Source organism: Bos grunniens, chromosome 13 (genome assembly GCF_055505025.1).
Source record: "Bos grunniens cultivar Pamir isolate PY7600 chromosome 13, Bosgru_T2T1.0, whole genome shotgun sequence".
Classification (NCBI taxonomy): domain Eukaryota; kingdom Metazoa; phylum Chordata; class Mammalia; order Artiodactyla; family Bovidae; genus Bos; species Bos grunniens.
In genome coordinates, this window is record NC_141177.1 from 18,520,865 (window position 1) to 18,545,039 (window position 24,175).

The window sequence follows — 24,175 nt, forward strand, 5'->3', positions numbered from 1 at the left end:
AAGAGATATATCCTTTCTTAAAAGGGTTCAGAAATGTACATTTAAGAGTTGTATGTGCACATAATTAGAGAACGAACTTACAGTTGCCCGGGGGAAGGAATGGGGAAAGCGTTAGGGAGTTTGAGATGGACATGTACACACTGCTATATTTAAAATGGGTAACCAAAGTCCTACTGTGTAGCACAGGGAACTCTGTTCATGTTATGTGGCAGCCTGGATGAGAAGGGAGTACAGGGGAGAATCGATACACGCATATGGCTGAGCCCCTTCGCTGTTCACCTGAAACTATCACCACATTGTTAATTGGCTATACACCAACACAAAATTAAAGTTTACAAATAAATATAATAAAAACTAAAAAAGAGCTGTGTATGCAAATAAATACAGTTATTCACCTGCATATCCTCTCCTACAATGATGCTTTCACTGTGATAGGGCGATGCTGGCCAAGGCAGCACGAGGGAGGGCTTTCTATACGCCAGTGCGGCCTTGAGGCACCCAGGGTAAGTGGGCTCTTCCCCTGTCACTGCCCATGCTAGGCTGATCCCACAAGCTCCATTATAGGCTTGCTGACCCTTCCTCTCCTCAGAGGCAGGACTATGAAGCAACCCCTCTTACCTGTAAGGAAACCCAAGTGAAATGCCCCGGGGAAAATTTACCAGGTTTGGTTTTCTTTTTCTTTTTCTTTTTCTTCTTTGGTTTCACCCTCACAAACTCTTTGAATTTCTTCTCTTTATTCTTCTCCTTGTCTTTTGCAGCTAGAATTAAATAGAAGCGTGTAAGTGTTGGAATTCTAACATTCTGTTTTCAATTCCAGGATATTTATGCTTAAGTAACTAAGAACTAAAATGGGCAGAAGAACACAGTTCCCGATTGGGTACTGCCTGGGAGGTCATCTTCCATCTCCCTCAGCACTCTGCTGCAGCCCCTTCTCTAAAGCCCCTTCTGAGTCTTTAGACTAGGGGCTGGCAAACTCTAGCCCACTGCTTGTTATTGGAAATAAGTTTTACTGAAATACACTATGCTCATTTGTTAAATGTTGACCGCGGCTGCTGCCATGCTTCAGTGACAGATGTGAGGAGTAAAAATAGAGATATTCTGGCCCTCAAAGCTGAAAATACTTATTGTCTGGTCTTTTACAGAAGAAGTTTGCCAACCTTACTTAGATCACTATTCCTGAACACTGGCTACATTTTGCAATCACCAAGAAAGATTTCAGAAAATGAATGCCCGGGTCCTACACACAAAGATTCTGATTTAACTGGTTTGAATCCTGAATGTCAGGATTTTGTTTGCTAGATGATGATGATGATTCTTCTTTTTTCTTTTTTCTCTTCTTTTTTCTTTAATAATTGAAGTACAATTCACACCATATAAAAATATCCATTTAAAAAGGAACAATTCACACCTTCCAAAAGCCACAACTCTTTTCACAGCAAAGTTTCTGAAGTTATCAACACTTCCTGCCAAACTTCTCAATTCAGTTTTCCTAATTCCCACCTAAAAATCTTCCCACCTACCACTCAACTGAAGCTGCAGTTTTCAAGTTATTAATAGCTTCACCATTGCAAAACTCCAGTTGTTTCTTCTTTCTTATCAAGCATTATCTGTAGCATTTCAAATAACTGCTCATGCTTTACTCTTTCAATGTTAAGACATGTTTAAACGCACACATATCCTCTGACCCAGCCATCCCACTCCTGAGAGAAAGGATAACTTATGTCCACACTGAGACTTGTAGATGAATGCCCACAGCTTTAGTTGTAATCTCCCAAGGTGAAAACTGCCCAAATGTCCATTACCAGGTGAATGGACAAATAATTTGTGGTGTATTTATACAATGAAATACTTTCAACAATAAAAGTATAAATACGTTGCATATAAATAATATGCAACAACAAAAGTAAATACTTATAAGTGAAATAAGTATACTGAGTAAAAGGAGTCACATAAAATCTAGTGCATACTGCATGATTCCATGTATATAAAATTCTAGAAACTGAAAAACTAATCTCTAAAATATAAAGCAGAATAGTGACTACCTGGGGATGAGAGAGTGGGGAGGAATGGAAAAGAGGAATTAAAAGAGGGCACAAGGAAATTTTAAGAGATGATCGATAGGTTTACCATCTTACTGTGGTAATAACCAGGTACATATTTAAATTATACAATATAAATATATGCATAAATATATGCAGTCCACTGAACCACAACAAGTAAGCTTTAATAAAGCTGTAGGGAGGGGGGCGGGGCGGGGCTGAAAAGGAACGATCCAGCAGCATGTAGTACACAATACTGTGCAACCAGTTCTACCCTAGTTCCAAAACCTTCCCATCACTTCGGAGTAAAACCACTTCCCATTAAGCAGATTTTCCCCAAACCCTCAACCCTTGGCAACCAGCAATCTCCATCTTGCTCTGTGGATTCATCCATTCAGGGCATTTCATATACATACAATATGTGACCTTTTGTGTCTGGCTTCTTTAACTTAGCAAAATGTTTTCAAGGGCATCAGGGTTTTTTAAAAATACTCTTCAAGTGACTCTGATGTGGAATCAAGATGGATCACAAAGCAAGTGTGGAACAGAGTGAACATCCAGATTCAACGGATTTTAACTGAGCACTTGTGTGCAACGATTGCAAGTATCTCATTCAATCCTGACAACCAACTGTGTATATCATTCCAGCTTTAAAGATGAGGAAACTGAAGCTTGGTGAGGCAGACACCAGCTTGATATCATAAAGACATTTAAAAACAGGTTCATCTGGCTGTCTAGCACCAAGTCAGCACTATCGCCCAAGCCCCTCTCCCAATCAGACATCCAGGAACTATCAGAGAAGACGGTGGGCTGCATCTCCCAGCTAGCAAGCCTAGCTCTACGGGCAGAAGTTAATCTACTGGCTAAAGAACACAGGACATTAGGGTCTCTAAGCTCCCTTCCTGTTAAAATACTCTGCAACTGGGGAACAAAGCTCAAAAACAAGAACTCTAGGAAAGACCTCAGTCTAATTTACAAAAATACTGTTTTTAAGATTAAGAAAATAGGGCCCAGGGACTTTCCTGATGGTCCAGTGGTTAGACTCTGCACTTTCACTGCAGGGGCGTGGGTTTGATCCCTGGTCTGGGAACTAGATTCCACACGCCTTGTGGTGTGGCCAAAAGCAAACAAAAATCAGGGCCCGAAGAAACAAGTTGACTTCGCCAACATCATGTAGTTGATTAGCAAAATATGGTTAAAAGTCTTCTAAATGAAAAAAAAAAAAGTCTTCTAAATGTCATAAAAGGTACCAAAAATACTTACTTTTCCTCTAATCCTGGGACCAGTCTTTCTCAGGAATAGAAACAAAACAACTCATTTCTGCAATGCCCACTAGAACTCATTCTATGCAGCCAGCATTACTTTAATACTAAAATCAGATAAAGACATTATAAGAAAGAAAATCTAAAGACCATTTTCTCTCATGAACATAAATGCAAAAATAATAGCAAATTGAATCCAACAATGTATAAAGAAAATTATGTACCACGACCAACTGGGATTTATGCCAGGTATAAAGGAAGGCTAGCTCAACAATTAATGTAGTCTATTGCTTTCCTCTATTTGTTCGCATTGTTCATTTAAAAAGGCCTTCTTAATCTCTCCCTGCTATTCTCTGGAACTCTGCATTCAGTTGGGGATATATTATCCCTACTTTCTTCAATATAAGCCTGAATTATGCAATAAGGAGCTGATGATCTGAGCCAGTCAGTTCCAGGTCTTGTTTTTGCTGACTGTATCGAGCTTTTCTATCTCCAGCTATAAAGAATATAATCAGTGTGATTTCAATATTGACCATTTGGTGATGTCCATGTGTAGAATTGTCTCCTGTGTTGTTGGAAGAGGGTGTTTGCTATGACCAGTGTGTTCTCCTGACAAGACTGTTAGCCTTTGCCCTGCTTCACTTTGTACTTTGAAGCCAAACTTGCGTGTTACTTCAGGCATTTCTTGACTTCCTACTTTTGTATTCCAATCCCCTAGGATGGAAAGAACATTTTTTTTTTTTTTGATGTTAGTTTTAGTCTAGAAGGTCTTCTACATTTTCACAGAACCAGTCAACTTCAGCTTCTTCAGCATCAGTAGTTGGGGCACAGACTTGGATTACTGTGATGCTGAATGGTTTGTCTTGGAAATGAACTTAGTTCATTCTGTTGTTTTTGAGATTGCACCCAAGTACTGCATTTTGGACTCTTTTGTTGACTATGATGGCTGCTCCATTTCTTCTAAGGGATTCTTGTCCACAGTAGTAGATATAAAGGTCATCGGAATTAAATTCGCCCATTCCTGTCCATTTTAGTGCACTGATTACTAAGATGCCGATGTTCACTCTGGTCATCTTCTGCTTGACCATGTCCAGTTTACCCTGATTCTTGGACCTAACATTCCAGGTTTCTACGCAATACTGTTCTTTACAGCACTGGACTTCACTTTCACCACCAGATATATCCACAACTGAGTGTCATTTCCACTTTGGTCCAGGCACCTCATTCTTTCTGCAGCTATTAGTAATTGTCCTCCACTCTTCTCCAGTAGCATAATGGACACCTTCCAACCCGGGGGGCTCATCTTCCAGTGTCATATCTTTTTGCCTCTTCATACTGTCCCTGGGGTTCTTGAGGCAACAATGTTGGAGTGGTTCACCATTTCCTCCTCCAGTGAACCATGTTTTGTCAGAACTCTTCACTATAACCCATCTGTCTTGTGTGGCCCTGCACGGCATGGCTCAAAGCTTCATTGAATTACACAAGCTCCTTCGCCACAAGAAAGCTGTGATCCATGAAGGGGATCAGTTTTCATTCCAATCCCAAAGAAGGGCAATGCCAAAGAATGTTTGCACTACTGTACAACTGCACTCTTTCCACATGCTATCAAGTTTATGCTCAAAATCCTCCAAGCTAAACTTGACCAGAATGTGAATCAAGAACTTCCAGATGTACAAGCTGGGTTTCGAAGAAGCAGAGGAACCAGAGATCAAATTGCCAACATTCATTGGATCATGGAGAAAGCAAGGGAATTCTAGAAAAATATCTACTTCTGCTAAAGCCTCTGACTGTGTGGATCACAACCAACTGGAAAATTCTTAAAGAGATGGGAGTATAAGACCATCATACATGTCTTCTGAGAAACCTATTTAAGGGTCAAGAAGCAACTGTTAGAATTGGACGTGGACAATGGACTGGTTCAAAATTGGAAAAGAATTGTGTCAAGCTGTATATTGTCACCCTGCTTATTTAACTTTTGTGTAGAGTACATTATTTGAAATGCCAGGCTAGATGAATCACAAACTGGAATCAAGATTGCTGGGAGAAATATCAACAACCTCAGATATGCAGATGATATCACTCTAATGGCAGAAAGTAAAGAGGAACTAAAGAGCCTCTTGATGCAGGTGAAAGAGGAAAGTGAAAAAGCTGGGTTGAAACTCAACAATCAGAAAACGAAGATCATGGCATCTGGTCCCATCACTTCATGGCAAATAGATGGGGAAACAATGGAAACAGTGGCAGATTTTCTTTCCCTGGGCTCCAAAATCACTATGGACAGTGACTGCAGCCATGAAATTAAAAGACACCTGCTCCTTGGAAGGAAAGCTATGACAAACCTAGACAGTGTATTAAAAGCAGAGATATCTCTTTGCCAACAAAGGTCCACATAGTCAAAGCTATGGTTTTCCCAGTGGTCATGTATGGATGTGAGTTGGACCATAAGGCTTAGCACCAAAGAACTGACGCTTTCGAACTGTGGTCCTGGAGAAGACTGTTGAGAGTCCCTTGGACAGCAAAGAGATCAAACTGGTCAATCCTAAAGGAAATGAACCCTGAATATTCATTGGAAGGATTGATGCTGAAGCTGAATCTCCAATACTCTGGCCACCTGATGGGAAGATCCAACTCATTGGAAAAGACCCTGATGCTGGGAAAGATTGAAGGCAAGAGAAGGAGGAGCCAACAGAGGATGAGATGGTTAGATAGCATCGCCAACTCAAAGGACATGAATTTGAGTAAACTCCAGGAGACAGTGGAGGACAGAAGAATCTGGCATGCTGCAGTCCATGGGTCCCAAAGAACTGGACAATGTCCAACAACTAAACAACAACAACCATATCAACAGACTAAAAAAGAAAACTAATATATCAACTGATGCAGAAAAAGCATTTGACAAAATCCAGCACTCATTCATGATAAAAATTCTCAGAGAACTAGGAATAAAGGACATCTACTGATACAAAAAACGTACAGCTAACTTCATATTTATGTTGAGAACTGGATGTTTTCTCTTAAGATCAGGAACAAGGCAAGGATGTACTGTCTCAACACTCCTACTCACCATGGTACTAGACATCCTAGCTAGCACAATAAGACAAGAAAACAAGATAATATATAACACTGAAACGGGAGAAATAAAACAGTTTATGCTTTACCAGGATATTGGTCTTTACTATGAATTTGAGCAAATGATTGATGTGATTTGATGTACCTCCACCCACACACATATAAAAACTACTGCTCAGTCCAGTTCTTGATTTGTAAACTCAGGTTTTAATGACCTTCAAACTAAAGTAGTTGTATCCATTAGCTTAATGTAATGCTAACAGCATTAACCCAAACACTAGCAGATCTGGCTGAAGAGATACAACCTAAGTTCTGAATCCTCGAGAAGGAAAGGTACAAGCGTAGGGTATAAACTGCCAAATCCAGGGCATGCCCAGTTATGGGAATTCCTGTGGGTTTCTCTAGCAACAACATTTTTTGCATTTCACATTTTATAAAACAGCATTGCATCCTTTAGGGAACCCACAGGCTGTAAGAAAAAAGATGGGGAAGTTCATTCCATACAAGAGATTCCTGAAGACCCCACATTATTCAAATTCACATAATTCATGACTAATATTCCCAGAAAATAAAGGCATAAAGAACACACTTTCATTGGCCTACCAGCTTTGAAATCATATGGTTGATGAATTTTCTCAATTTGGTAGGATTTGCATTAATTCAAATTTTATACATAAGGCTTTTTATATTGCACAACTTCAAACTGATCAACCTCAATTTTGAACAAAATGCATCTATATCTTAACATGATTACCACTTTACAGAGGAGAAAGTGAAGTTCAGGGAAGATGCAAGATCATACAAATTAATATATAGAAAAGATGAACTCAGATACATGGGTCTGAGTTCTTGGGCCATGTGTGGGCCCTGGGCACTGTCCCTGAAATAGGAAATGAGCACAGAGTATGCCAACTGCTCTATAATTCAACGCCGCCACCACCCTTTCCTTGCCTAGCAGGATCTGCTGGGTGGACTTGCTGGGTGCAACAGACATTGCAGGTATAGCCCAGAATCTCTTCTACCCTTCCTTCTCTGTGCAGCATTTAAGGGTCTGGACAGGATTAACCTCAAACTCACTTAAATACATAAGAGTAATCCCATGCCTCTTGTCACAGTGATAGGCTTGGACAATCTGAGCCTTGGCCAACTGGTTCATAAGGCAGGTACAGGAATAAATTAATCAAACCCGAACTTGGGACTCTGGTCCAAAGTTTATAAAAAGGGTATGTTCTTACTTTACTGTTAGATTTGAATGAAGTGGCATGAAGCCTTAAATGCTACTGGCTTCCATCCTCTGACCACAAGGGTTTAATGTAAAAACAGCAGTGAGAGGTGACATGCTAAGACAACCGACAGTCCTGGAGCAGTACACCTTCCCCAGACTTCCCTATTAACGCGTACTCACACATCCCCTTTATTGCAAAATCAAATTGAACTGGGTTTCCTGTTACTTGTAACTAAAAGCATCCTAAGTGTTGCAGCTGTTCAGAAATATGGTCATATTAAGTCTTAAAGAGTCCCCTTCTGAGGCTTCAATTAGAGAAGTAAGCAATGAGGATAAAAAGAAGAGATATTTTACAAAGTTGTTCTATAGGAATCTGTGTTTCTTGAACACAGAGGGAAGAGAGCAAGCTTTCATAGGCTCACCCTAGCTTCTGGTTGAAGACTGTCAAGTCACACGTGGCCTGAGGCGGCAGAACCCATAGGGAGAACTGTCCAGCAGGGACTAAGCTAACTCAGGTGAGTCCCTGAGGAACAGGGACAGACAAGGTGACAACAAGAAGAACTCACGCGTTCGGTCTAGCCATGTGCACAGGAAGTCTCCTGCAAGGAGGCACTTCTGTTCCCCACTGCAGGGCCCAGTGGCAGGGCACCCTTCCCTGGTGTACGGCCTAGAGGAGAGAGTATGTGCGCTGCAACTAAGTTCAAATCCTGGCTATGCCAAGTGCTAGATGTGTTGATGCTGTTCAAGTTAATCCATCTCATCAGCACCAGTTTCTGACCCATCAAGTGGGCACAACAGTACCGGTCTAAGTAAAGAACTCAGGACAGTGGCCGGCATGTAACAAGGACTCAAACAGGTGCTGGTGTTACCTTGCCTATGATACTCTCTCCCCGGAAAGTGGGGCTGGTTTGTGGTCAGGTCTCTCTCCAAACAGCTTGACCAATTGTTCCACGACCCACAGAACAGACGCTTGGCTGCAGGGCTTCTTCCCGAAAGCTCAGACTTGGACAAAGAGTGACTTCCTGCCAGGGCCCTGGAGCAGGCAGCAGCCTGTCACCTGAGGAGGGCCAGGCTTTTCTGGGATGGGGCCACTTGTCCTCCCCCCAGGCTGCAGGTGGCCGTCAGGAGAAAACCAGAGCCCTTCTCACTCCCTCTGTACAGCCTGCTCTCTACTTCTCCCTCAGACCCTCACTGTGCTGTGAGAGCAAAAGGACACCAGACTTCCAGGAGGGAAGCAGGAAAAAACGACATCCACAGGGGAAGTGCCTGTACACCACAGAGCACCGCCACACGCTGGGGACAAGCAGTGACCAGAGCCTGCTGTCACCTGCATGAGGGGACGGCATCTTGAGGGCACAGCAGGAGTGTGTACGCCCTTGGAGGGATCCTCACTGCCCATCAGAGGAAGCCGTCTCATGGCTTCCTAACACCGTCACTTCATCTTGTCTATCTTTCCAGCCTCATCTCCCATCAGTCCCCCACCATGGATCCCACCCAGATTTTGGCCCAAAGGAGCCCTCCACTAAACCCCTCCCTCAAGTCCTACCTTTTTCCACCTTACCTCAAACGGCAGAGACTACTATGCATTCCCTAATACCCACTTCTCCACCTCTCCCACAGGAAAAGGGTATACTTGCCAGCTTCCCCTAAGCAAGGTGTGGATATCCAGATGTCCTGGCTTATGGGATATGAACAGAGGTGATGTGTGGCACTTCTGAGATGTGCCCTTAAAAGAAAAAGGCAAGCCTCACCCTTCCCTTACCAGCAGCTGAAAGACAGGCAAGGTAGTGAGCGATGCTGATCCACGCAGAGAGACCACCACCCTGGGCTGGTGGGATACTGAGGCGGAAGCTGGCCCTGGACAACTGCTCAGACCAGAGCAGAGTCACCGTAGGAAGCCTACAGTTTGGCCAGAGACATAAATTAACCTCATCTTAAGCCAGCCTCTTCGGTTGTCTCTTTAAGGCACCATAATCTACATCCCAATTAAGCTCCTATTGCTCCCTTCTCTCTAAGGGGAGAAGGAACGGTTCTATGAGAAGGTCAGTCTAGCACCACAAGAAAAGGTACAAAGAAGTTCCCACTCTGCTACTCCAAGGCACCTTTCAGCCTAAGCCAAAGTTTACCCAGAGTGAGAATATGAACGAAATGGACATAACAATAGGTAATAAGCACAGGTGAGGTTCCCCTTGATCCTCAGATAGTCTTTCTGGGCCAAATCTCTACTCAGGACTGAACTCACCTATGCAGAATTAAAAGCCAACACCAAGGAAGCCTGAATTCACCCCTGGAAGAGAAGTTACTAAATGGATTCTGGTATTCTAAGAAGCCTCATTTGGAAAAGCAAATTTAAACTGACCTTCCAGATTAATGTATCTGACTAAAGGCCTGGCTGAGGGAAGAAGAAACACATGAGGGCCAGAGTCAGAAGGGTACCTGAGGGACAGACGACGACAGTTTGTTCCTCTCAATGACTCTGAACTCTGATCTGCTTGTTCCTGGCATATGGATTCCTTTCCTAGTCCCCTGCCTCCTGGTCCACCCTCTACCTACCCTCACCCTTTCAGAGCTAACTCAAATGTCACCTCCTCCTCTGGAACTTCCAGCCCCTGCTCTATAGGCAAATACCTCAATCTGTGTTGCCATGGCACTTCATACATTCTTTACATAGAGCTTAGAAGTTCTCACTGTATCTGTTTCTGCGCTTTTCTCCCCACAGGAAAGAGCCCTTTCTTATGCATACCTAGTTCTACATCATCATTTTGGAAAGGAAATTAGACCTGTGAAGAGCTCAGATTACACATGAACAGGAGCAGGACTGCTACTGAGACTGAGTCTGTGGGCTTCACGCCAGAACGGCTTCTCCTCCCTAACTCTACCAAGCAGGAAATGGGGGCTGGGGGGACTGGAGGACCCAAAAAGGTCTCTGCAGAACAGTTTCTGATGCTCCTGGACCAGAAGCTCCAGGCATCTCCATATGAGAAATCTATTAGAATCCAAGTTCTCAACAGCCATAATCAAAATACTCAGCATAAAAGGGGGCACTATTTTACAGTAACTGGCCCCAAGCAGCACACGCTATGTAACATTCTGCTTTTCACTTAAGCATTATGTCGAGTTCACACTGCCTGTGATCGAGGACACAGGCAGCCTGGTGTCAGAATCTCACCTTTAAACATCTCCCTACCCGAACTCCCCCAGTTTCTGAAATTCCACACCTACAGATAAGAGCTTTCTTGGAAGTGGAGGTGAAACCTAGATATCCTGAGAGAACAGGGGATCTACTGAGCCGGTTTTATTCTTTCAAATCATAAGAAATTTAGTTATCAGATTAGTCTAGTACCCAGCAAAACCATGAGGAAACGGAAGGAGGCTCTGAGGTGAGAAAGGTGAGGGGCGATGTGTGGAACAGCAGGTGCCTTCTGAAAGGCTGGGGCCTATGACATACTCTGAACATGACTCTGCGTTGGCTCTGAAGGATACCGAGGGGTCTGACGAAGGCTCAACATGTCTAGTAACCCCAGTTCAGAGATGGTGACAACTGAGACTCCTGCTGGTTAGTGGCAGAGGCAGGATGAGTGCCCAGGGTTTTAATGTACCAGCTAGAGCACAGCAGGATGAACAGTCTAGTTCCCTCCTGCCTGGGAACTGCTGGCAATCCCAGCAGTCAGGGCTGGCAGAGCTGTGAAATCATCTATGTGTCCTGCGTGCACATGATGGGGATGGGGTGACCAGGGGGCAAGCCCCTTCCTGGCTGCACAAACCTAATCTCCATCTGGGGTACAGGGTACAGGAATGACCAGGCTAGACCCCAACAGTGGCTGAGGGGCCCGGGTGGCATGCTCTGCCACCAAATAGACCAATTTTCAAAGGGCCAGCAGAGGGGGGTCACAAGTTAAAATATACGGATTTAAAAGACCCGTTCGTTCCCCCTAAAGCATTTTGTAATAGTCCATCCCTGCCAGTCTGGCGAGTATAACCATGGCTGCTGCTGCTCAGTCGCTTCAGTCGTGTCCGACTCTGTGCGACCCCATAGACGGCAGCCCACCTGGCTCCCCCGTCCCTGGGATTCTCCAGGCAAGAACACTGGAGTGGGTTGCCATTTCCTTCTCCAATGCATGAAAGTGAAAAGCGAAAGTGAAGTCGCTCAGTAGTGTCCGACTCTTCGCGACCCCATGGACTGCAGCCTACCAGGCTCCTCCATCCATGGGATTTTCCAGGCAAGAGTACTGGAGTAGGGTGCCATTGCCTTCTCCGATAACCATGACAGATCTTGTTATTTAAAAAACCTGGCAGGCAAAAATCTCCAATTCACCAACAGACTTCCAAACCTCAGTGAAAGGGATTCTTCTGTGTTGAGAGAGAATTTAAAAACCCCAGGTCCGTATGTTGGTATGGGACCCAAATGCAGTACATAAGAGTAGAAAAGTCACTCACTCAGGTTTCTTAATTTTATCAAAATGACAATACCTTGTCTATTAGTTTTGCAGTTCATCAGAGGTCAGCTGAGTTTAAAACTAAGCTCTGTGACTGCCTAGGTTCATGTCTCTAAGATAAAGACTTAGTATTTATTAAGAGTTTACTGTAGGCCAGATACTGTGCTAAGCATTTCACATTAGGTCATTTCATACAATAAAGTTCTGAGGCAGGTAGTTATTGCCATCTCACAGATGGAGAAATTGAAGCTCACGGTTATTTGCCCTAGGTCACAGAGGAAGCCGGGTTCAAATTCAGGTGTGCTGACTTCAAGCCTGCACATATTCACTCCACACAAATCAAGACACTCAAATACAGTTAATCAGGAATTCCCATCCAAACGAGAGACCTGCACACCTTCTTGGGCGGGAAACACCTCCCCTGTACTCGGGTGCACTACACTGGGAAAGGTCCCTCCTCGGACAGTCACCACGATCATCAGTTACAACCACCATGCAGACTACATGGTGTTACAGTTCTTGGATACAAAACTCCAGCACCTCAGGAGTCTCCCTCCTGCCCCACCTTCAGTCATTCATCCACCTACCCCCAAGGATAACCACTGTACAGCCCTCAAACATAACAGATTCATTTTAATCTATTTTTGAACTTTATATACATATCCATCATATCATATGTGTGAGTTTATGTTTCCTTCTCCGGCTCAACATTGTACTTGTGAAATATCCCCATGTTGGCAGGTGTAGCTGTACTAGTTCATTCACTTACTGCTGTTCACCATTGTATCAAGGTACCATGATTCATTTACTTGATTTACTCTTTACACATTTATTTACTCTACTATGAATAAACATTTGAGCTGTTTCTAATCTAGGGCTCTTATAAACAGTGTGGCTTTTAACATGTGTGCAACATTTCAAAATGATTTAACTGCCTAACATAAAGACCTTCTCAGCATTTTTGTGGGAGCCAGAAGTCTAACCTCCATGTTACATATCAGAACTGAGGTATTTAATCAATACCTGAAAAATCAGAGTGGCAGAGCTGTCTCGAACTCAGGCCTTCAGGCTCCCCTACTACTGTTCCTTCCTTTCTTCCACCATAGCACTGAAAAGGGAAAGAAGAGGGGAGGGTGCTGACAGGAGTCAGAGGTCAGCTGACCACAGCAAACCAAAAGGCCAGACCAATGCACGGAGAGAGGCATTCAGACAGAACGGCCCTCAGAGCAGACCAAATCCCTCAAGCCACAGCTACCTCTTTCAGGCTGTGTCTCACAACAGGGTAGGGTGGGAGCCCAGCAGAAATAGCAAAGACTTGTAACAATTCCAACTCTAATCTAAAAAGTACAAATGTTTTTCTCAATGAGAAAAACAAGGAGATAACCACTTCAAATTCCTCAGATTGGGCACATTTCTGTCAGATAATACCAAAAGCTGATAAGGATACAGACAAATCACAGAGTGGACAGGAATGTTCAAGTCAGAGCCACCATTTTCAAATATATTCTGGTACATTAACTAAAACCATTCCTTCTAGCAATTCCTCTTCTAGGTAAAATACACAAAAGAAAAGCTTGTGCCCAGGGGATGTCCACAGGCAGTCCCTGAAACATCACCTGTAAAAGTAAAAAATCTACAAACCTAATGATCCTGAGTAGGAGGGGTCTAAAGAAACTATGGTTTACTTTTTTTTTTTTTAAAGGACTTCTCTGGAGGTCCAGTGGTTAAGAATCCAGCTTTCAATATAGGGGGTGCAGGTCCAATCCCTGGTCAGGAGAACTAAAGCTCCCACATGCCACAAGCAACAATGAGGAGCCCATTGCCTAAGTGCTGCAAGGAAGACCCAGCACAGCCAAAAGAAAAAAAAAAGAAAAAACTTACACCTGAAACTGGGTTATACAACCCACTCCAGTATTCTTACCTGGAAAAGTTCACGGACAGAAAGGAGCCTGGCAGCCTACGGTCCATGGGATCACAGAGTCAGACACGCACATGCATGCACGCTACTGCTGTTTGACTCATGCTAGCCTCCTCCGAGAGATCCCCATCCACTGGTGGGTACCTGAGCAGGACTTTGGTGAAGTCACTGAGGTGGTAAGTGGCCTATAGCCCATATGGGGAGTGCCCTCCCTGGTGACTACTGGTCAGCTGACCTTCTTCACATAGCTCCTTTTAGCTCAATACTTGGGCTTGCCAAGTGCACAACTAGACAGCCTACAGCTGAGGGTAACCGAGCGGCATGGACCAACTCTGTGGCCAACAGCCATCCGCAGCTACTAGCTCCTAAATATGGTTAGTCTGAATTGAAATGTTCAGGAAGGGTAAAACACATACTGGATTTTAAAAGCTGAATAGAAGAAAATGAAAATATAATAGCTTGTTAAACAGTAATTTTTATACTGATTATATGCTGAAATGATAACATTTTGGATATTCTGAGTTAAAATTTATTGAAAGAGATTTCATCTGTTTCCTTCTATGTCTTAAAATATGGCTACCAGAAAAAATTATATGCTAACTCATATTATAGTTCTAATGGATAATGCAGCACATATGACCAAGAAACGGCCACCTGACCCATTATGCTTCACAGCCTGACTAAGGAATGACCTCTCACAGGTCAGAGATCACCTGAGTTTGCATAGCCCTGCCCCACTGTCCTGAAACCTAACTCCATACTTCCTCAGGAACAATGTCAGATATACCAGAAGTTCCATAAACCACCCAACACCTATGTATTTTAAAGGAAAGGCTTCAAACCAAAAAATATATGATGATGTCACAATTTCAGGAAAACTGAATCTGGGAAGCTTGTAGAATTTACTGGAAACTCATTAATTATTCTGCAATCCCCAAGAAACATGTAATTTTTTTATTTCTGTAAGTTTCAGAAGAAATCTCCAAAAAGGTTCTCTTGTAATAAACAAGACATGTACATGAGTTTTTATGGTAACCCTTTCTACCATCATTGTAGCTTCTGTGCAAAATAAACATGGTTGTTAGAAAACATCTCCAGATGCAATTATTATGAAATTGGACCCCACAGGAGATCACACATCACCTCTTAGTTCTTTCTTTTGTTCTGTTTTGTTTTGTGCTCAGGGATGGAGCACAGGTTGGGGCAGGGGTGGCGGGGAGTGAGGATGATTGCAACCATGCTATTCTCGGTACTAGTTCCCCTGCTGGCTGCTAATGGAGCTCCCCTTCCTTGACTGTCCCCACTCCATACCTTCAGAGGCTAAGGGACTTTCTCAAGGTAACTTGAGCAGCAAGAGATAGAGGTAAGAATAAGAGTCAGATATTTCTGTTTCTTCCAGGAGGGCTATAATTCCATGATGCAATTCCTGAAAACTTGTCATTTTCAATTTGGGGGGATTCGACTGGACCAGACCAACCTAACACCCGCTCTTTGGGTCAGCCCTTCATGATACAGATACATTGCAGAACCAAAATGCTTACTTGGGGAACTGGCTGAGACCCGCTTCCTGGTCAGGCTCTCCTGGCTGGCCTTGTCTGAAGCTGAAGAGCCCCTGGTCTGGACGTGCCTCTTTCCTGGGTTCTCCTCTGGCTCTGGCGACTTTTCTATTCCGTGGAAATACTTCATGTGATAATGCAACAGTTTGGCTTTGCGGAAAAATTTTAAACAATCCGCAACCGTGCACCTAAACTTGTGATTTAGGTCGCTGGCTGGTGCTTTAGATGTCACAAAATCATTTGTTCTCTTTAAAGTATTTGTTACTGGAAAAAAAAAAAAAAAGATCCCTCATGCTTATTGGCGCTATTACAATACATGCATCAACACAACACATGGCAATAGAGTGAGAGAGCAGCATGCATGTGTAGAGGGAGACATCGATGACCACTGCTGTTTGAAAGAATGGATATAACTTCAGGGTAAATAACAAAGACTCAACTGTGATTCATCTCTTGAAAGAAGAGATCAACTTTTTTTTTTCTTTTTTAAAGCAGCCACACAAGTTCTCATGGTTTCAGAAGAACAAGGGAAAATCCTAAAAAAGAAAAAAAACCAGGAATCCAGCCCAGCACTTGTTACTCATGAGTTGGACCAGACTCAGACCTTCCATCATTCAGAAATGTTTGTGTAGGCAGGACTAGAGAATATTCCGGTAGGTTATGAAACCGAAAGGATCTCACACAAGGAGAATCACTATTACAAAGGTTTTAGTATAGAGTTTTGGAGCTCTCAGTATGATGTACTCTGTTTAATGAAGAGGACTCAGAGAAGAAGGAGGAAAAAAGACAACCAACTGAATGAAGCTGGAGGGCATGTAAAGAACTCAATGATCAAATTCAAAGAGACAAAAAAGTTTGACACCCCCTCCCTAAACCAAGAGTCTTCCCAGGTGGCTTTAGTGGTAAGAATCTGCCTGCCAATGCAGGTGACACGGGAGATGCAGGATGTGTCAGGAAGATTCCCAGAGTAGGAAATGGCAACCTACTCCAGTATTCTTGACCGGAAAATTCCACGGACAGAGGAGCCTGGTAGGCTACAGTTCATGGGGTCACAAAGAGTCAGACGTGACTCAGCACGCACGCAGGCCCCAAACCGAACAAGCAAAAGGCAACTGTCTGTCATGCATCAATAATAGAAAGTAATGCTGTCACAGGAAATCATGAGTATTAGAAACTCAATTTATTGAAGACTCCCTTCATAATACCCTCAATCCCAATGAGAGCAATCACCTTAAACTCAAGTCACCCCTACTCTACAGATTACATCACCCAAGATTACCCTGAATGTATCCTGAATGTATGGACCTTTCTTGAGTGAACCAACCTTTTTCTAAATGCAGTGATACAATTTTCATTACAAGCAAAGAGCATGCTGAACTCTTGGTAAATATGATTACCTTTTCAAGTACCATCCCATAATAAGAAGGAATAAAAAAAAATTCTTAACTCAATCTAAATCACACTCTACATTTCAAAATCAGCAGGAAGGTATGATTATAAAACTGGTAGGCTTGATGATCTGATGTATACCCACACACCCTTCCCCAAAGCAGAATGCCTTAACTCATTTTCTATCCATGACAAGAGATAAAAGAAAGAGGTTCAAATCAGTCTGACACAGTTAAGAAAAAGTAACATGAAATGAAATAGAATACATACTTCTCCCTACACACAGTTGCACCAGAAAAACAAAAAAAAAGTCAGTAAAGAAATTCAAAATTCAAACTTCTAATATATTCTAAAATGCTCTCTTAAAATACAATTTCTCTGGACTCTCCTCCCTTTTGGCCTATTAAGCTGAACCATATCAATTTGCCATTTTTATAGGTTAAGAAAGGTGAGATATTGGCCATTTCAAATGGTCCAACCTAGTAGTTCCTTTTCCACCTAACAATCTTTCAAAAATCACTGCAGAAAATTCCACTTAGCACTGTGTAAACAAACCTAAGGTCTGAGGAGGTCAGAGAGCACCAAGCCTGCCCACTACCACCCAAGGCCCACAGCAGTCAAATTCAGCTACAGTAAACTCAGCTATCCTTCGGCTTGTGTCCGAAGCCCTGTTTGTGATCAACTATTTATTTAAAAAAAAAAAAAAGCCAAAATACAAACACCTTAGAACTTTTTTTTAAAAGTTAACAATAATGAGCACTTTGAATCAATTTCATGAAGAATTACCACTCTTTCTGTTCAGAACCTTTGCACCCTTGTGTACACACACCAGCCATTTGCATAAGGCAAAGACAGGACAGTGGTTAAAGTGGGGGCTCTGCAGCTGGGCAGCCTGGTTCAAATCCTGGCTCCTCTAATTACTCCTCCTGCCTCCTAGCACCTTCATATGCAGAGTGGAGATAGCAATAATGGTAACTACTTCACTGACTTGAAAGAATTAAATGAACAGCATGCAAAGATTCTAAAACAACATCTGTTCAATAAATAGTGAATATATAGTACGATTTTGTTCAATATTCTGGAATAAGCTATAATGGAAAAGAAAGTTTTTTTAAAAGTATAGGGCTTACCTGGTGGCTCAGTGGTAAAGAATCTGCTTGCCAATGCAGGAGACATAGGTTCGATCCTTGGTCTGGGAAGATCCCACATGCTGCAGAGCAACTAAGCCCATGCATCACAACTACTGAGCCTGTGCTCTAGAGCCCAGAAACTGCAACTATTGAAGCCTGCTCTCCCTAGAGCCTGTGCTCTGTAGCAAGAGAAGCCCATGCACCATAACTAAAGAAAAGCCTGTGCAGTAACAAAGACCCAGCACAGCCAAAAATAAATAAATACATAAATAAATAATTTTTTAAGTATATGTATACAGTATCATTTTTGATTAAAGAAAAAATGTGACTTATGAACAGTCTTTCAGCAATTAACCTCTCACAGCAGAAGGGCAGAAGCTCCCTTCACCCTCAGTCTCACTGCACACCATTGCAGATTCGGGGCAGAATAATGGAAACCATCCAACTTCAAATCCCAGCTCTACCCTTTATTAGCAGCAGAAATAAGCTGTGTATGGTTTTTTAAAACTCTTCTGATTATCCAGATTCCCACCTATTTCAAAACAGTTAGAGAGAGGACTATAAGATAACATGCACACTCGGTGCAAAGCAGGCCATTTCAAACAGAAAACAGTCCTGGTCAACAGACTTCCGTCATTTATGGAATGTGGCTAGAGACATACTTATCAACCAGAGTGAAATCCTCCTTCGACCAGCCCTCATAAGCTCTGGCTAGGAGACACATCACTTGGTAAGCATTCAGTTTTCTCTACATCCTACTAGAAATGTGAAGTCCGAAACCAACTTTAAGATTCCCAGCATGGCCATGCAGTGGGATTAATTACCCCACCTTTCAGGACATCTTACTTTCACTAATGCAGCCCCTCTCCAAAAAAATTTTTTAAATAATTACATTATACTAGGTGCTGGACAGTACCAAGCTTGATCCACCAAAATCCTGAACTTCGTGTGGTTTGTCTTTTTAAAACACAAAGTGCATTTTCTCCAAAAGTTTTACCAAACTCTATGTTGGAAGTTACATTTATCCCTAATAAACTCTACCTGATTATTTCAGTCCAAGAACTTTGTAACTTTTGTCTCTGTAACCCTATACATTCTTAGGTCTTTATCCAGGCTGTTAATAAAGATCCAGTAGTACAAAGCTGAGGACAGCCTTCAGAATAACCTTCAGACTGACATCAACTAATCTACACTCTCTGGTTAGAATTGCCTAAGCCAACTGAACTTGATCTATGCAAATTACCAATGCACTCACACATCTGTTTCCTCTTTGTTCATAGATAGATTTTAAGAGGGATGTGGTCAAACTGTCTGCTAAAATAAAGAGATACCTGGTCTGAGTGCTACAGTAGACTCCTCACATTCCTATGTTGAAACTTAATTCCCAAAGTGATGTTATTTGGAAGTGGAGCATTTGGGAAGTGATTATGTCACAAAGGCAGAGCCCTCATGAACAGGACTAGTGGCTTTATAAAAGAGACTCCAGAGAGCTCCCTTGCCCGTACCTCCATGTGAGGTTGCTGTAAAAAGATAGCTGTTTATGAACTAGGAAGCTGGGCTTCAACAGACACTGAATCTGCTGGCACCTTGATCTTGAACTTCCCAGACTCCAGAACTCTGAGAAATAAATTCTGTTGTTTATAAGACACTTAGTCTATGGTATTTTGTTACAGCAACCCAAATGGATTAAGACAGACAGTCTACCAATCCAGTATAAGCCTCTCAAAAGGAAATACATTCAGTTTGGCACGATAAAAATTCTTCCCCACAAAGGCAAAACCCTTGATTCCTCACAAGTAAGCAGAAGGTGGAAACAGCTAGACCGCAAAAGGTAAACAAGCTTGGCAATCAGGTGGGCTACCTGCCTGAGAGGTGGTTCTAGGATCACAGGGGCTCAGGTAAACAGATAAACTCCACAGGAGAAAAGACTACCTGCTATCCTGTCACAAAGCTCCTGGCCAAAGCTAGAGCCCTTTTCAAGACAGCAACAGTAATAAGACAAAATGAGTTGCTGGTTTTGTCTGAAGGAGTAGTAAATATTTGAGAATTATGAATCTTCAACCATGGAACTTTAAGAAGATTTCCCCACAAACTCAACTCAGTTAAGTATATAAACTCATTGATATGCAAGCCCTTCTATTCTAAGCCTGTAAGTGTAACTTACTTTGCCATTTGGAGAAAACACAACCAACACAAGCATCAGCGTGAGACAAGCAGCAAAGAGAGGATAAATTAATTATGAATAATAGCCTGTGACAAACTCTGATAGATTACACAATTAACTATAGCTTCAGGCTCAAGAAGTAGATCAAACACCCCAAGACTTAAGTAATTTTCCCTTTTCATGAAAGTCTTGCAAAATGTACTATTTCAATTCTGAACACAACAAATTTTTAAAGATATGAAAATTGTATGTTCCAGACTTAACAATTTTATCCTAATTTTCCCACATGGCAGCCCTCTGTATGCATAAAGAAAACTGCATTTCACGGACTCCCCTGGTGCTCAGTGGCTAAGACTCTGAGCTGCAATGCAGGGGGCCTGGATTCGATCCTTGGTCAAGGAACTAGATCCCATATGCCACAACTAAAAGTTCATATGCCACAGCTAAAGATCCCACATGCTGCAACTAAGACACAGCACAGCCAAATAAATACAAAAATAAATAATTTTTTAATGAAGTTATTAAAACAAAAAAGCTGCCAGTTCAGGCAGTACAGGCCTCTGACACACCTCTCCCACATGCAAACCAAGCCCTGTTCAGCTTTTTCCCTGGTCTCTGAGCAAAAAGGATTCTGTCCTACCTTCTCTGAATTCCCATAAGTACTTCATGGAAAATAAGACTTGCAGTTATCTGTTCCTTTCTACTTATATTACAGTTGGTTATGTTCACTCCTCCGAAAATGCTGCAATGAGGAATATGCTCCATTCTTTACTTCTCCTACAGTCCTCACCTCAGCAGACCACTTCATCAAACAAGAGAGTTAGCCCTAGCCTCTCCAAGACAGTTTCTTTCTCATTAAATGGGAATAAAAATACTTATTTTACATATTCACAAGGTTCCCACATGTTTCCATGAGGTATTAGAAGATAAATCCTCTTACAAACTGCAGCAGGTTACTTGAACATTAGCTGTCACCTGGCTTGTCACTGACCTCACAGTTGTTTGCTTTAAAAAACTTATGCATAATCCCAGCCAGGGGTCCATGTACCAGCACACGATCTGAAAAAGTGTAACATCTAATTGTCCCATTTTATTAATCAAACACTGAGGTGTTAGTGGTAATTAGTAAAAGCACAACAGGAACAGCAAAATGATGGAACCAGTAAAAATGTTATACATTTTAAAAGAATTCTGAAGTAAAACATCCACAGCATAATTAAGCTTAAGAAAACCCACAAAAGAAACAGTGTCAGTAAAACAAAATTATATATGACTAACATAAAACATAAGTGTATTTTTTTTAGAATTGTAAGAATGTAAACCATGATAACGGTTTGCTTATGAGACTTCCAAGTAAAAAAACCAAAAACACTGATTTTTTCCCCTATCTCTTCCATGTTATAATACCCATATTATTTTACCGTAGAAAGAATATAATTCTTTTATATTTTATATTATACTCCTCCCCAGAACAGTGGTCCTGTGACAAAAGAAACATGGTGATGTGAGCACAGTCAAGCAACCAGGAGAGCCACTGGTGTCCAAAGGGCATCCTGGGCCACTGTCTACAGCAATCCCAAGTCTCACACACAGTGTTCATCTGGAACATACATCACTGATAACACCAGCTAAGTGACATCATCCTCTCTTTGGATACTACAGTCCTTTGTCAACATGAGAGCAGTTACTAGGTTACAAAGGGCAGATAATATGTAAATTAAATCCTTCAGGGCATCTGGTTCAAAATCTAGGGGTAATGGAATTATCCTTAGGTTACAGGCTAAACTACAGGAAGCAATTTAATCCTGTTTTAGAAGGTAGCATGTAAATCAACATTTGCAAGTAGTTACAGGTATTATTGTTCAAATGCTGTGTTCTTCATCATGTTTAACAGATCTTTGTATGGAAGTATGCAGCCAAAGCATGGAGCTCTATCCTAGGCTCCCAGGCTTAAAATCCCAGGTCACCCTCTACTCTGGCCTCTCCCAAATTAATATGAGGAGAAAAATGGTCCATGGAATTTGAATTTGCTTTAAATAATAGTATAACTCTATTAATTATACTAAAAGAGTGCTTTCTTTTTCTTTTGCGGGGGGGAAAGAGAGGTAGAAAGAGACTATAAAATGTCTAATAATCCCTGCCTCGGGGCATCCACTCCTGTGTGCAATTCCCTCCCTTTGAGTGTGGGCAGGACCTGTATAACTTGCCTCTAATAGAACAGGCAAAGGTGACAGCAGATCACTTTCATGATTGTGTTTTGTAAGACCATAACATCCATCTTACTGGCAGGCACTCTCCCACGCTGGCTAAATGCAACAAGCTATTGAGCTACTCAAGGGAGAATACCATGTGGCAAGGAACTGAGAGTGCCCACAAAAGACTACAGCCCTCGGCCTGATAGCCTGCAATAACGTGTGAGCCTGGAAGCAGACCCTTCCTCAGTAGATTTTTCAGATGAGAACCAGCCCTGGTCAACTCCTTGACTGCAGCCTTGCAGAGAACCCTGTTAAGTTGTGCCTAGACGTCTCATCCACAGACACTGTGAGAAAATAAATGTGTTATTTTAAGATACTATGTTCGTGGTAATACTGCCACACAGCAACAGATAATATAGAGTAGGATCAGAAGCTCTCAGTTTCTATTTACTTGGGCAATGCTTTATACTACACTTTCCCTTTTATGATAAGCATAATCTTTATAATAAAAAGGTTTTTAAACTATGTTTTCTGAGACCTGGCTTAGAAATCATGTCCTATATAACTACCCTTTTTTTGTATGGGCTTCCCTGGTGGCTCAGGAGACCCAGGTTCAATCCCTGGGTCGGGAAGATCCCCTGGAGAAGGAATATACCCATTGCCAAGTACCTCAAAACCTCACAGCTAGATTGCTTATGATGATGGTATTCACTCTGGCTGGCAATACTCAGTCTGGCCTTCTAAGCCCATGTAAATTCTAAGCACCATCATGCTTTCCAAACTCATCTCCCATTAGTTAGTCCACAATGAGGCCTTAGCAGCCGCCCCAGCCAACTGCTGGCCCCAGCGACCGCTTCACGCTCTTATAGCTCACACCTCTGCTCATGCTGTGCCCTCTCCCTGTCTAGCCAAGTCTACTTCCATGCAGACCCAGCTCACTCCAAATGCAGGAAGGCAGCCAGATGGCCTGGTTCTCAGGGACCACATGCTATCAACTCCTGGCACAAACAACTGTCTACTGCAGCCTCTCCTTAGCACTGTGGATCTGCTCCTGGATCCTGCTGTTTGTCACTGCTCCAGCCAGAGGATAAGGTTCACTGTCGTGTATGCCCTCAGCACTGACCCCCAGTATGATTGGTATTCTTGTCAGCAACAACTCCACATAACCCCAGTAGTTTAACACTATTTTGACATGTACTTGAAATACTATAATGAATAAAACATTTTTCAGGTCTGTGAAGCAATAGCTTTCTCAGCTGTGAAGCAACAAAAAGCAACCAAAGAGAAATGTGAACAGATTTAAATACAGCAACTCCAGTCAAATGTTTGGAATAAAAAAAATAACAAAATGTTCATAAACAGAGAAGCAGTTCATTATGCGAAGTCTGCACTAAGTACTTCTCCCATCCAAGAACTAACCAGGCCCAACCCTGCTTAGCTTCTGAGATCAGACAAGATCGGGTGCGTTCAGGGTGGTATGGCCGTAGTCAGCACTATGTAATTCTAATTAGTCATTTAAAAGAATGAAGTAGCTCTATACTTCCTGATATGAATTACTCTCAAGATACACTGCTAAGTGAAAACAGAAAGTTGTTCAGTGTACACTGTACATTTGTGGTTGCAGATGGGGGGAAAGGTATTATAAAATGCATAGGAAGGAAACCAGAAGGATAGGTATCAAACTGTTAACAGCTCTAGAGAGAAGCTTAAGCTAGGAAAACAGGTGGTAAAGAGGAACTCTCACGTATCCTCTGTGTATGCCAGGAGCGTACCCTGGGTGTACCCAGCACTC

At 42.3% G+C, this 24,175-nt stretch overlaps 1 protein-coding gene across 48 annotated transcripts in view; it reads right to left on the bottom strand.

Annotated features, from left to right (window-relative positions):
* Positions 1 to 24,175, bottom strand: part of PHF20 (PHD finger protein 20) — a 129,292-nt gene that overhangs the window by 29,237 nt on the left and 75,880 nt on the right. For 34 of the 48 annotated variants that reach the window (XR_015139085.1, XM_086332075.1, XM_086332084.1 and 31 more), the window contains 2 exons: positions 15,491 to 15,769; positions 660 to 758 (listed from right to left, as the gene is read on the bottom strand). Coding sequence is in view for 46 of the 48 variants with exons in the window: in XM_086332075.1 (XP_086188201.1) it covers positions 660 to 758; positions 15,491 to 15,769 (378 nt within the window). In the remaining 2 variants the exon portion in view is untranslated. Of the gene's footprint in view, positions 1 to 659; positions 13,140 to 15,490; positions 15,770 to 24,175 lie in introns of those variants that run through there. The other 14 variants (XR_015139086.1, XM_086332092.1, XM_086332080.1 and 11 more) reach the window with 2 other exon arrangements.